At 39.3% G+C, this 14,105-nt stretch overlaps 1 protein-coding gene across 1 annotated transcript; it reads left to right on the top strand.

The window, feature by feature from the left end:
* The first annotated feature begins 4,829 nt into the window (after positions 1-4,829).
* On the top strand, positions 4,830-12,568 carry tmpob (thymopoietin b). The gene is made up of 6 exons (XM_084933839.1): positions 4,830-5,452; positions 5,606-5,723; positions 6,833-6,985; positions 7,140-7,249; positions 8,160-8,257; positions 12,067-12,568. The coding sequence occupies exons 1-6, from the start codon at positions 5,219-5,221 to the stop codon at positions 12,449-12,451; spliced, it is 1,098 nt and encodes a 365-aa protein (XP_084789965.1). The 5' UTR covers positions 4,830-5,218; the 3' UTR covers positions 12,452-12,568.
* Positions 12,569-14,105: the final 1,537 nt, after the last annotated feature.

Genomic DNA, 14,105 nt, shown 5'->3' with positions numbered 1-14,105 from the left:
GGATTCTTGCTGAGACTCTCAAAAGTGATTGCCCTCCTATAACTTGCATTAGTAATATATTTAGCCAACTGAGAGTAGCAGAGACAAACTGTGAAAACAGCACAGCAACTTTGATCTGGATAACTAGTTTGCAGACTGTTCAAACAGTTTCTCTTCCTTACGACAGCAGATACAGAGAAACATTAGGATTTTGTAGGATTTTTTTTCTGTCACTTTTGCAAATGTACACACACACTCCTTTGTTTGTTCCTGAAGTTATTATCTGAAGAAACATTAGTACTGCTAAAACAATAGTATCAAGGAAGTGCTGACTTTTAATCAAGGATAACAACGCTGACTGATACCCGTCACCTGGAGAGAATCTAACATAACCTTAGTGATGGACTCCAGCAGGGATGTTACTCATTTTACATTGTGGTCCAGATGCAGCTTACTTTGACCTCAAGTGGGCCAGAATAGTGAAACTCCACTTGCTGTCAGTGTAAAGAAGATTAATTACACATTGAATCCCTGAGATAGTTTAATAAGAAAAGAGAGGCACAATTTCAAAAGCACGTCTCAGTTTTTCTACATTACAGAGAGATGCTGTTGTGGTTAATGGAAGGAATCTGACATAGATGTGTAAAATTACAGACAAGTTTTTTGTTAATTGACAGGAAATGTTATTTAGAATTTCTATTGTAAGTAAATAAAGGAGCTTTTTGATCATTTTAATGTTACTTAGTTACTTAGTTAATTTAATGCAGTATAAATGGTCATGGAGGACAACTTTATCAGTGCAATGCTGTGATTGCGGCCATTCCCCAACTCTCTGTGAATGGTACTCATGGCCATTGATCAGTGGCCTTTGATCAGTGGTTGTTGATCAATGGTCATGAGAATTTGCATAATTATGATGAAGGAACTGACCTCCCAGCCCATTGTTCCCTCAGTGGTGCTAGTTTCAATCATTATGCAAACGCACTGTTTATAAGATTGGGGAAACCTGCAGTCAGCTGAGACTGAAGAAGTCACTTGGATGAGTGACGAAACGTTTCTCCCACTGAAAACGCCACGTCCAGATGAACAGAATCAACCTTCGGAAACTTTATCAGTAGGAAAAACTGTAAAACTATAAGTACGAAGTCTACACGCCCTCCGGGATTGGAGTCTTCGGTGGGCCAATTCTGCCCCTCCGGGCCTTATGTTTGACACCTCTGAACTACTGAACTACAGGATTTGAGCAGATTGCTCAGTGATAAGAGGGATAGGGTGTTAAATGTGTTTTCTTTTCTTCTTTGATGCTTGTCTACTTGTATTTTATCTTATTTTTCAGTCAATCGGGCTTTTGCTGTGACTGCTCCAAAACTGTGGAATAAACTGCCTTTACATATCAGGACCTCTCCAACACTGGATACTTTTAAAACTCGTTTTAAGACCCATTTTTACTCCTTGGCTTTTAATTCTGTATGAGTCTGTCTTTATCTTTTATTTTACTTTCCTTTTAAATTTTATCTGATTATTCTATTGTACAGCACTTTGGTCAACAGTTGTTGTTTTTTAAAGTGCTATATAAATAAAATTGATTTGATTTGATTTGATTTCAATAAAAATGGGGCATCAGGTGCACCAGAATTTTGTATCAATAAACTGAAAGAGAACAAGAAGGAAGACTTTGGTGTTTGGTTTGATTTCTTAGTACCTCTCTGAAACATTCATAAATTACTTTTGTAAAAAAAATAACATTTTGAACCTTTGTGTGTGCTTATTGACAATGAGCAAAACTGTGAAGTGAATTAAAGCTCTAAAGCAGTACAGTGTCACAAGCAACTGCTCCGACTGATAAGAGCTGAACCTTTATTTAGGCAAGTGGATGGCTTGTACTAAATTTTCCACCAGATGAGCTACATGAGTGCCTCGGTGCGGACTTAATAGAAAATCTTCAATGACTACTTGAAATTTCACACACAGTTATGTTTGCCTTAAGTTCAGCGAGGACATGCGCAAGTTTGTCTCTGCTCTCAATAGCCAAATAAAACGGGAAAAAGCCTAAATCATAATAGGAATGCAAATACACGAAGGAGTACGCCTGATACAAACAGGCAGGCCGCCAAATGGGCATCAGCAAGGCCCAGAAGGGCAGTCTCATTTTTCCTTCTGACAGAAATGTCTACAACTAAGTGTGTGTCCGTTAAGTAGAGTTTAGATTGTCAACAGATGAAAATATACTGTGTGAGCATTACTAGATGGCTGTTTCTAGGCCAGGACACACAAAACCCTGGTGAAATACACTGCTGCCCGCATCCTACCCTCCTTTTTGCACAGGAAACTGCCCAGGATTTGATCTTAATTAGTTTGGCAGCAAGTAATAACATCCTTGGAGGATTAGAGATTGTTGTGATAGATTAGTGCAGCAAAACTGACCGTTTTTAGCTTTTCGTGATACTGCAAAATGTTTCACATTATGTAAAAATTTGTGAATCTTGTTAGACGGGGGGGGGAATGAATGCACGCCTGTTGCGTAAATTTAGACCATGCAGCAGTTCTACGCCCGGGAGGTGACAGGTCTGTTGTCATACAGTATGCTGAAGCTTTGTAACACCGATTAATTTCACAAGTATGTGTTTTGTTGTGTCAGTGGAATTGGATCAGACATTCACTGGGTGGTAAAGGTTGACTTTTCCTAAGGTACTTCTGTGGTTGGCTCATTTTGGATTTAGAGATGCTTAAAATCCAAGATAAACTCAAGCGAGGAGCCTGTGTTCAACATTTTTCTAAATGATCAGAAATCCTCTTTTAGAACATGGATGTTGGCATTTAAGTTCATTTGAGAGGTGCCGTCTTTTCCAAACACAACACAACATTTAATATTTCAATTGCCAATTCAACTCTCTCTCGGGGTAGCCGCCCGCTGGCTCTTGCTTTCACCTAAATTGTTTTTTTGTCTTCCTCCAGCCAGTTGTTACATTTGTTCTGTCAGTTTATTTAACAATCATCTGTCAAGAAATGCCATCAAATAAACTGACTGCTCGACATTAGGTGGAGCAGCGCCATTTCAAATGAACTCATTCTGAAAATGTGAACGTTGACGATTAAAGAGTAGTCTTTGATCATTTTTCAGAGGCCATGACTGTTATGCTTAAAGAGGCACTCTCTGTGATTCTTGGCCCAAGTCTTATTTTCTGTATAAATTACATACAAAGAAAGCTTAAGAGGTGTTTCTCAAGGGCTCAACATTTTTTACGCTTACACTCCATTGGCAAATCCGCTATGGAAAAGCTGAACTATACTTCAAGTGCTGTATTTTAGTGTGGTTTGGAGCTGAGGTGGGGATCAATTGCTTGGTTTCTGCAGCAGCATCCCAGAAAAGCCCCAGAGGGGCAGGTCTGAAGGACAGGTGGGGAGCCACACAGTGCCACCTCAAACCACTGTCCCCACACTGAGGGGAGGAGGAGGAGGAGAGTGTTCAGAGACCAAGACAAAGAGGAGGCAGTCGAACACTGCCGTGTCTGTGAGGGAGTGCGTAGATCCGCACCTAGTGATTTTCTGTTAAGGGGTCATTAAAAATAATTGACAGATTGTTTGGGCAACATTTGTCTTCTTCCAGACTCTTGAATTACCACCAACATCACGTGTTTGTTCAGCAATTCAGTGCAGCGAAATGAAATGTCACTTTAGCACAATTACCATCCCACCGAATAAACGTCCATCCCAACTTCCGGTGTCTCATTTCTGTAAGTGGTAAATGCTTTTCTACTTTACTTGAGCACTCACAGTGCTTTATACAACATGCCTCATTCACCCATTCACACCCATTCATAAAAGCACTTTTTATATGCCTTTTCTACCTAACATTCACACACATTCATCGTTTGATGGATGCATCAAAGAGCAACTTAAGATTTAGTATCTTACCGAAGGATACTCTGGCATACAGAACGGAGCAGCAAGGTATCAAACCACCAACCTTCCAATTAGTAGATGACCCCATTTGTCCAGCACTCTATAAAAAAACCAAAGATGTGCAACTTGTAATGCAATATAGCAAGCATGTTTTCATCTTTTAAGCTGTCCTTCTGTCTACAAAAGTATTCATGCTTATAGATTAAAATCTAATGATCATGCAGATCCTTGGTAAACATCTATGGAAAAAAGTCTTAAAACATATTCTTGGCTTTTTTTCAGTGCTCTTTTTCTTTCTCTATATATATTTTTTTATTATTCTTGTGAAAGTTGACAAGTAATTATACCTGCTTGCCTTATCCCTGCAAAGCAGCATTTGTGCATTTATAACGTTAATAAAGTTTGCTTGCTTTCTGACTTCATAATAAACAGCATTAAGCCTTGGATAACCGATTTCTTTTCAAAAACTATGCGGCATTATGCTGCCCTCTTCTGTTACAGAGGCAGATTTCATCTAAATCGCGGAACATACGCCCATTGCCATGTGTAGCATGAAAATCTGTAGGGGCTCTATATTATTACAGATAATCAAGTTATTTACTACTAATGATTAGACTAAATTCATGTGGCAAACGGGATGGATAGAAACTGCATCTGTATGAAAGCTTTTAACAGCTATTGCCATTGTAACATTGTTATCTCTTCCCTTGTTGCAGCGAATCAAATTAGTGTTTTAAACTCGCATCTGCCCGCTTCATAAAATGCCAGTATCAATAAAGTCCTGAAAATGAAACTAATATGCGAATTTCGTCGACGGGATTTAATGTAAAGCTGTTCTCCAAAACCCACAAAGCTTCGGTTTCTTTGTCGCGGCAGCCTGCCAAGGTTCCATTCATAGCAAGCCAATCAGAGAAGAGTTTACTGAGGACTTCCATCCAATAGCGGCGCTGTTTGCTGTTTGGCCCTGTTGCGACTGCGGACAGACAGAAGCAAGTGGACCGGTTTGAAGCTAAGCTAATTCAGTCAAATTACATCAAGTTAATTTAGCTTTTTTCACTGATTTCATTTACAGCAAACGCACCTATCTGTTTTCGAAAAATCAAAGCTATCTGTAAATAGTCGAACCGGTAGGCTAACGAGAAGAATTGGGCGTTTATCTTAATAAACCGCTTCTGTCCTGCTAGCTTAATTGGCAGCGGGTAGGCGCCACTTCTGTTTGACAACAGCGCTATTCCGTCACGTTCCCGGTGTTGTTTGTAGCGGCTCGGCGAACTAGCTTCCGTTAGTCACGAAGGAAATCACTCAGAGATTTTTTAACAATAAAAATAAAGTTAGAATGGCAGAATTCCTCGAAGATCCGTCAGTTCTCACGAAAGACAAGCTGAAGAACGAGCTTACGGCAAACAATGTGCCCCTTCCGAGCGGAGAGCATAAAAAAGAAGTGTATGTGCAGCTGTATCTGAAGAACCTGACCGTACTGAACAACAAGAAGACCCCACCTGCAGACACCTTCTCCAGCGATGAAGAGTTACCTGCCCCGGTGGTGTCAAACAAAAGTCGCTCCGGAAGGGTAAGTTTCTAATTGCTAAAAATTAGGTTTTATTTTTACTTTTTCCCACCTGTGGTTTGATGGTAGTCTCCACGCGTCTGATTGGACTGGTTTATGTTTCGAAAATTGCAACACTAATGTTTTTCTTTTTTTTTTTTTTCACCTTTTTTACAGAAAGCTACCAGAAAGACAGACAAGCCTCGCGCGGAGGAAGTGGAGGTGACAGACCTGACTGATGAAGACTTAAAACAGCAGCTGGCAAAGCACGGTGTGGACGTAGGACCCATTGTTGGTGAGTTCCCTGGATTCATTCATTCATGTCCTACACATGCGAAATAAAACAAATGTAATTTATCAAGATGGCAAGAGCACAGATACAAACAGAAAAATTAAAAATATTTTTAAAAAGGAAATTTTTAAAAAAGAAAAAAAAAAGCAATCGCAATACATCCTTTAAAAACTGAATCAAACAATGATACTAATAGCGTGATATTTTTATACTAATCACAGTCGAAACAAGAAAATCTGGCTTTTTTTTTTCTTTTTTTTTTAGTGTAAGATTTGATCTAATGCCAACCCAAACCAAGACTATACAAATGTACAACACCATAGTCAAAACAAGTCTAGTCCAACAATAAATGTCAAGACCTATGCTGTCATAAGAGAATATGTTTGTTTTAAAGGTAAATTATATTTTTAAACCCATTTTTTTGTAACAGCAAAAACAGTTAGTCAAGGGTTTTCCAGTTATAAAAATAAAAATGGCAGTGCATTTGTTACACTGTGCCATGGATTGTTGCTAAATCCGCGACTACAAGGAGCCTAATATATTAGTTATGTGAGATGAACATAATAACTTGCAATGATTAAATACAAAGGTGATGAGAGGTCAGGGAAAAGAAACTGATTAGAGTTGGGCTAAATTAGTGAACTAAACAAATCTAAAACTGAAAATAGTCAGTTTTAGTAAGTTTGTTACTACTGTTAGTTACTGCTGGTAACTCCCACTCCACTTATAATAAATAAGAAAAATGCAAAAAGCAACTGAGGAAAAAAGCTTGAGGAGAGGGAGATGTGCAGATGAGCCTCCACAGCCAGTCAGTACGGTGAATCAGCGAGCATTTTAACCAGATGATGGAAAAAAAACAATATGCAGGCAGCAGATCAACCCATGCATCAAGGCACACCTAACACAAAACGTTTTATGATAAGAATCGAATCCATTGTCCAAAAAAATTATAAAAATCTCTACTATGCAGGACATTGCATAATCATACAATGAAAATGAAATGATACAAAGATGCCGGTATATCTGAAAAGAAAACTAAGGCAAATACTATGCAAACGTCTAATGAAAGGCATGAATTATTTTCCCTTTAATCCCTCTCTGTGTCCTTTCAGCCTCTACCCGTAAGGTGTATGAGAAGAGGCTGCAGAAACTTTTGGACCAGCCTCCAGCTGAACCCGAAGCTCCTACTGTCACAACTCTCCCCAAGGCAGACAGTAATCAGAACGGCAACACAAACTCCGACCAGTACAGCGACAAAGAAGACGGTGAGCCCTTCGGGGGGGGGGGGGGGGTTTCATCGAGGAAAAAGTTTCCAAATTGGTTGCAATAGGCCCATGAGTATTACATACACATATTTGTATTATACATATACACATCATGATATTGATGTTCCCTCATTTCAATCTAATCTTCACACAGAGGAGGTCCCTGCCCCTGAACCAGAGCCAGTTCCTGTGGTAGAGAAGCCTGTGAGGAGCAGAGGAAAAGCTCCTGTCACTGTCAGAACCAGCAGCAAACGGCAGACAAAGGTGAGGCTCACTCTACCAGCTTTGCGTCAGTAATAATAATTGGCAGTCTCAGAGTGCAAAGTGTCTTAAGTGGATTTAGTTATTTAATATTATAGATTACTAAAAAGCCAACAAATAGACTAATATTTTTCTAACCCATCTTATTCACAACAATTCCCACAGAGTAAAACAGACCAAGCATAAAGATAAGTTCATGTGTCACTTGACCCACTCTGGATTCAGTTGATGATGTTTTTCTGCATTACCAACTAAATGCATGCACATTCTCGTCACTCTGCAGCACGCAGAGTTTGCACAGCTTCAGTTTAACTGCAGTGTGTAATGTGGTGGTATTCCCAATGTTCAGCTCAAAAGGGCAAAAGGGTGAATGTGTCCTCAGCAAAAGGAAATATTCAGTGAAAATGTGACACTATAAAATATTTGGGCATATTGGGGCCTGATGAATGTAAAAAGAAAGAATTACCAGATTTTTTTTTTAACCTTATTTTTGTTTTTAAGAAAAATAAGAGCCACATGAGGATATTTGTTTAAATTTTTTAGTAGAACAGTAGCAGTATAATGTCCTCATAAGTCGATATCAGGCCCTTGTAGAGCAAAAATGAGTATTTTGGTCTAAATAACCCAAAATGTGATGTCCACATATGTGGACACCAGGTCCTAGGAGGTTAAAGTCAATTTTAAACTAAAACTTCACCAGCTTCAGGCCAGGATTTGTGGTTAGTTTTATTTAGTATCAGCATCTAGTTAGGTAAAAAGAGTGCCACTAGAATAACACTGAAATCGTAACACTAAAGATGTTGACTTCAAGCTCTGCATACCTCACTAACCTGCTCATCTCGCTTCATCGCACCCCACTATAATTACAGCATAGTTTCAGTTTGCGTGAACATGTTTTATGTTACACTGACAGGTGGTGGAGGAGATTCCTGAAGAGACCCCTAAAAAGGCCACTGAGAGTGTGGTTGAAGATATCCTTGCCAATGAAATAAGCACACCAACCGGCATCAGGTAACACCTGATAATCATGTTTTATGTTATTTATCATTGTTTTGAGACAGTTGTATGGAACATGCGAACCGGATATTTGGAAATATTAAAGAACACGACTACTGTGACGTGTTAGAGAGTCGGAGGGTTTTTGACAGTGCTACAGTGCAGACTCCAGCAAGTGTAATTGTTCTTGGTAGCCAAAAAAAAAAACTAAACATGGGTTGTTATAATTTGGAATACACAGAAGGCTGTGACTATGTCTGTTTACTACGTAATGCTAACACAAAGCCAGTAATCTGCTAGGTGTGTAAGTAAAACTGATCAACATTTGTTAGCTCAAACTAATAATCTGCTTGGCTTTGACACTTTACCCAAACTACATAAAAAAGCTAAACACAGCATACAAAGACTAGAGATGGCACGATACCACTTTTTTATGTCCGATACCGATATCATAACTTTGGATATAAAATAAAGATAAAAGTTTTTTTAATATCTTGCTGCATTTTGTATAAGTTTATACTCAACTTTAAATAAATAACAACACTAAAGCTATTCTGTTATACCTGTATGTAAAAAATACATGCACCCAAAATATTTCATAGTTCAGCAATACTGATCAATCTAATAAACTTAAACCTACTCCATCCTCCCTATTCTGGTATTTTAAAGAGTAAGCAACCTAACTAATAGGGTTGGAAACTTCCAGCAAAAAAAAGAAAAAAAAAAGGGAACCACCCTCCACCTCATGATGCTTAATCGACATAATCAACTTTAATTTGATGCAGTGTGGAAAAAAAAATGCACAGAAATCAATTATTTTTCAAGAATAACTAAATAGATTCAACATCTTTCTTCAACAGAATTGCAGACTGCACAGATCGCACCTTCCCAAAGGAAAAAGTACTATAGCTTACTAGGGTATATTAGACTTAATAGTTAGTATATACAGTAATGGACTTCTATACATTTTACATCAGATTAAAACTTTGGGTGTAAGATTCAGATAATTATTTATTAAAAGCTAGATATTTTAAATGAGAATAAGAATGAAAAGTAAGTCTTTGTGCCCCCTTTTCCCTGTTCATGCCCTATCGGCCCCCCTGGCTAAACTTTGCTAGATCCGCCCCTGCACATTTACCAGCTGTCAGCTGCATAGGAAAGGATCCTGGTGTAGAAAGTAATATTAAATTCCAACAACAGCTTATCAAGCTTAAACGTGCTGCTGTTGTTCAGCCGCTGGTTTCCTCTTTCTGGCGCGAAGTGGGTGATAAACAAACAAGAGAGACGGACTCGCGACAGAAAAGCCAGCTGATCATTAATCAGTTTCACGATTGAAGTAGCAGCAGGAGGGGGAGAGAAGAGGCACTGGCTCCATATATCGGTTGTTAAGCTTAACGTGGGAATGCTTTACAAACATTCAGAGATGAACTTACACACTTGCTTTACTTCTCTCTGGGATAACTTTCTCAGAGATGAAATGCCGGTTTGGTAGCGAGGCTCCAAATGCTCAACCAGACTGCAGACAGGTCCCGCACCCACAGCCGCTCTATCACTTGATGCATACTGCTCCGACATGCTACGGTTATGAGCAGGGTTATGCCATGTCGCAAGTTTTGTGAGGTGCTTTTTTGATATTTACTGGATCGGATTACATTTTTTATTTCTCTCCGATATCCGATCCAGTAATTTAGGTCAGTATCGGACCGATACGTAATATCGGATCGGTCCATCTCTAACAAAGACATTATAAATGGCTGGGAAATGCTGTAATTCACTTGCAGTTCTTTCCGTCTACTTGGAGCACTTTTAATAAAATACCAAAACTTATACAAGTGTTTTGTTTTTTTTCTGAACACACAAAAAATCAACTGAAGAAAATACTGAATTTTTGTTTTGTGTGCTGACAATATTGGTCACAAAGACTCATAACAATTCCCATTGAAGAAAGCTTCAATCAGTTCCTCTCAAAACCCAGCCAGTGTCTATTTGAGCAACCACTTGGTGACAGTGGGGGGGAAACCAGGAAGAAATCTGTTAAGAGACTCAGCAATCTGACTCAGCCAGTTAGGGTCTAAAGAAGAAGGAAGCAGTAGTAGGATTGTTGTTGTTTTTTTGTTTTGTTTTTTTAAACCAGTAACACAGGGTGCACCAGCTTATCTCCAATTTTTAAATTTACTGCAATCCAGCCCTCCTCACTGCAATAGATTAAGGAAGCTAGCTAAGGATGTATTTGAACAGACCTCTTTCACTTTAAGTGTTTTGTGATTGAGCACAACCGAGTAAACTTAAAGCTGCCTTACACCATTCAGGACCCCTTGCTGTTTTCACTACATTATCAGCATCTCAGATTAAAAGGGCTAAAGAGTGCTGTTGGAGGCATTTAGCAGCCTTGTGAAAAGCAGACAAGTACTCCCTGACTTTTTTTTTAAGAGGCCTTTTTAGCCAAATTACATGTTTGCTTTGGCGGAGAATCTGAAAAGTTGCCTCCAGCTGAACACACGGATTTCAGTCTGTTATCTCACTTACAATGTAGCTTGGGATACATTACAGGAGTCTTAAAAGGACGATAACTAGCTAATTTTGCTCCTAGGTGATTCTATCAGCTAGGTAATGATTCGTTTTTCTTTTAAATATGTAAATGGTGTATCGTGCAGTGACGGCACATGCTTCTGTACAAACAGGAGAAAATGGAAAGCTACAGCTGTCAAGTGTCTTTGAAACAGAAGACGACACTCTTTGGGGGAAAAATACACAAAAAATAGTTTCAGTGCAAAGGTAAAGCTAGCATGTTACAAATCTCAGGATGTTTTCACACATACTCCTCCTGTATCATTTACTCTAGTCTGAATCAACGAAGTTTGGTTTCTTGACACAGCAAAAAAAACAAGAAAACCAAAATATGTCACTACAAACCACATGAGAAGGCTTTTTGGCCAGATACAGGAAACGCAGGAACAAGTTGCTGTGTTCTCGACTGGTGGAGAACTTGAAACTCCATTTATATTTATCTGGAAAAATATTTTACATGTGTGTGCTCTGCCGCATTCCCAGAATACAAAAAGCATGCCTGGCTATAGGAAGACTTTTAGCTCACACTTGAAGTATTCACCTCAGATGATGCTCTAGAGCAGCCTTTTATTGAACTACTAAATAAACAAATTGGTATTCTCCTTCTGGCCAGATACGTGGCAGCGCTTCAGCTACAGTTTTGTTCGTGTTTAGCAAAAATAAAATGCAGACATAACTGTACACATTAGTTTTTGATTGCTAGTGAAAAACAGTTTTCTTTACAAATACTCTCTCACTGAACTAACACAGCTAATCCCTCAACATGTTTGTACTCTCTGCTCATATGGCCTTCATATTGAATATTTGTTTTTTGCTTTTTAAAGAACTTATTTTAACATTGCACTCAATAAAAAACAAATCCTCCCTAACAAAAAAAAATAACTTCAAGGGCCAAATTGCATTATGCAAGTAGGGGTGACGTGGGCCGCGAGTTTGAGATGCCCCTGCTCTAGAGTTTTTGGGTTTGGGTTGTTTTTTTGTTTTTTTTTTTTGGAACTAGATTAATTCACATTACAGCACAAAAAGATAATGTTGCTTTATTTTGTGCAAAGAAAAGAAGTTCTTTAAATGGCAAGGTTAAATATTTAAAATCTTTAAATTTGGGTCTAGATCCTTTTGATCTGCTCAGAAAAGATCATAATATGTGAGCGCAAGCTGTGGGGAAAACTGTTGAGTGCACAGATGTATTTGTTTAATTTCAGTCTAATCAAATTTTTCCTGTTTTTGTTTTGGGTTTTTTGGGTTTTTTTTATCAGTGCGACCTGCAGGCGTCCAATCAGAGGGGCAGCTGGTCGGCCTTTAAAACCAAGTGAGTACTGGCTGGATGAGTCCCGCGTGAAGACCGATGTCCACACCGAATACAACTTGTATTCTGAGTCTCTGTCCCGGCCGAGCTTCACTGTCTCCCCAAACGCAGCACCGGTTCGACGAAGCTTCCTGCCCCTGCTGCTCAAGCTCCTGCTCCTTGTGGTGGTGTGCGCTTCTCTGTTCTTTGTCTACCAGAACCTGGACGCCAATCAGATCAGTACCCTCAAAGGCCTCTCTGACAGCGTCGTCGTCCCGGTCCAAAGCGCCGTGGACAAAGTCGCCACCTACCTGGGCATCAGCGGCAGCGGTGTCACAGAGGGCGGACCCAAGTAAAGACCATCAGCAGCCCCTCGCCATACCCACAGCACCTCCCTGCCGCCCACCACAGCACACCACAACTCAAGCAGTAAACCTTGCTCACCTCTTTTCCTCCATGTGTGGACAGATTTAATTGGAACGATTAAAAATTGTCCTCTCTGGACTCGGACTTTCCTCCTGCCACAAGAGGGAGGTATATTCAAACAGTAGCTTCTGGATAACACTGTTTGTGGCAGTCAGAAGAGACTAATTTTAATGTTGATTTTAATCTGTGAATTGTTTGTGTCTTTGTGTGTATTATAACCCTCATATGTAGAAATGAGTGCAGAACGGAGAGGCCATTTTTATCCGTGCATGGTTGTAGTTTTTAAAGGTCATACTGTAGTTTTTTCCGACGCCGTGTGCCAGGTGTTTTCTGACGGTGAAGTGCCTGGACACTATTAGCACTTAGTGCCCTCCCGTACATCTACATATATATAATTTTCTTTTTTCTTTTTATCCCCAAGCACAGAGCAGCGCTTATACTAACACCAGAATGTCTACACCCGTGTTTCTTTATCAAATAGGGACGCACTCATGTATCAAATGGTGTTGGTTGTTATTGGCCTTGTTAACTGATCAGCTTATTGGCAAATATGATGACATTTCATTGGCATTGGGGGAGGGGGTTATTTCTTGTGTGTCATCCGTTTTGTGCTAAATGTTCACAGATAGTTTGATAAAATGATATTTAGTTAATATGATGATGATTTCTGTGTTTCTCTGCCACAAAAGAGGAATATAAAAACAAGATAAATAAAAGCCAGCATTAGCTTTAGGCCGTACTGTCACTGTAAGCATCGCTGTCAGGCCAAATTTTCACAATCAGTGCGTCATTGGTATCAATTTCAACATTTTCTCTCCAGCTATAGTATTAAGTAGAATGTTTGATTTATTTCTATGGTGCTCAGGTTGATTCAGCTCAAACGTTTTTCATGTGGTCTGTGTTGGGAGGAGGCGTGGTGTAATCAGGTCACATCACTGCATGAGGAAAATCAGCCCACGTTCAAGCATGAATTAGAAGCTCTTTTTTTTTTTTAATAAATCTTTTTTAATAGCTGATCACTGCTAAGATCTCTCATAACGGGATTTGTGATCATGGCTTAAATTTTAATTCTCAGCTTTGTGTATTGTAGCGATTTTTACACTTGGCAGGTTGAGGTTATAAAGTTTACTCTGCTTTCTGCCTCTTGCATCGACATTGTCGTTTAAGACTTGCAAACAGAAAATTATGAGGAAAATAAAGAATTCAGCGATCACAGGTTACTGGTTTTGTCCATCCCTGCCAGTCCAGTTCATGTGAGTTTCCACGCGTTGAGTTGTAGTGCTCTGTTGTGCTTTTTCTTTTGTCCTGTTTTTATAAGATTTCTGATCCTTCGGTCCTTTATGCAGGGCTGGCTGTTTAGCGTGCACCCACATAGCCCACCTCACAGGCTGCAGGTGTTTCCAAGAGGAGGAAAGTAAATCCTTTTATTTTATTTTTTTTTCCTCTCCTCTTCTTTTTTTTTTTTTTTTTTTTTTTTTTTTTTTTTTTTTTTTTTTCCAAACAGTTAGCCTCATTTTATTTTTCTCACAAGTTCCGCCTGGGCAAAATTGTAAAGACGCTCCAGGTTTCTCCGAATGGGGTCGT

Source organism: Perissodus microlepis, chromosome 7 (genome assembly GCF_051167445.1).
Source record: "Perissodus microlepis isolate ML-2025 ecotype Zambia chromosome 7, ASM5116744v1, whole genome shotgun sequence".
NCBI classification, from domain to species: domain Eukaryota; kingdom Metazoa; phylum Chordata; class Actinopteri; order Cichliformes; family Cichlidae; genus Perissodus; species Perissodus microlepis.
The sequence above is the reverse complement of the archived record's forward strand: the minus strand, read 5'-3'. Positions and strand labels throughout refer to the sequence as shown.

What these genes read in the sequence shown, in the direction of transcription:
- tmpob (XM_084933839.1), top strand. Translation starts at nt 5,219, where the DNA reads ATGGCAGAATTCCTCGAAGATCCGTCAGTTCTCACGAAAGACAAGCTG. An exon ending in GGACGTAGGACCCATTGTTG is followed by an intron (nt 5,724 to 6,832) that starts GTGAGTTCCCTG and finishes GTGTCCTTTCAG; the next exon opens with CCTCTACCCGTAAGGTGTAT. An exon ending in AGCACACCAACCGGCATCAG is followed by an intron (nt 8,258 to 12,066) that starts GTAACACCTGAT and finishes TTTTTTTATCAG; the next exon opens with TGCGACCTGCAGGCGTCCAA.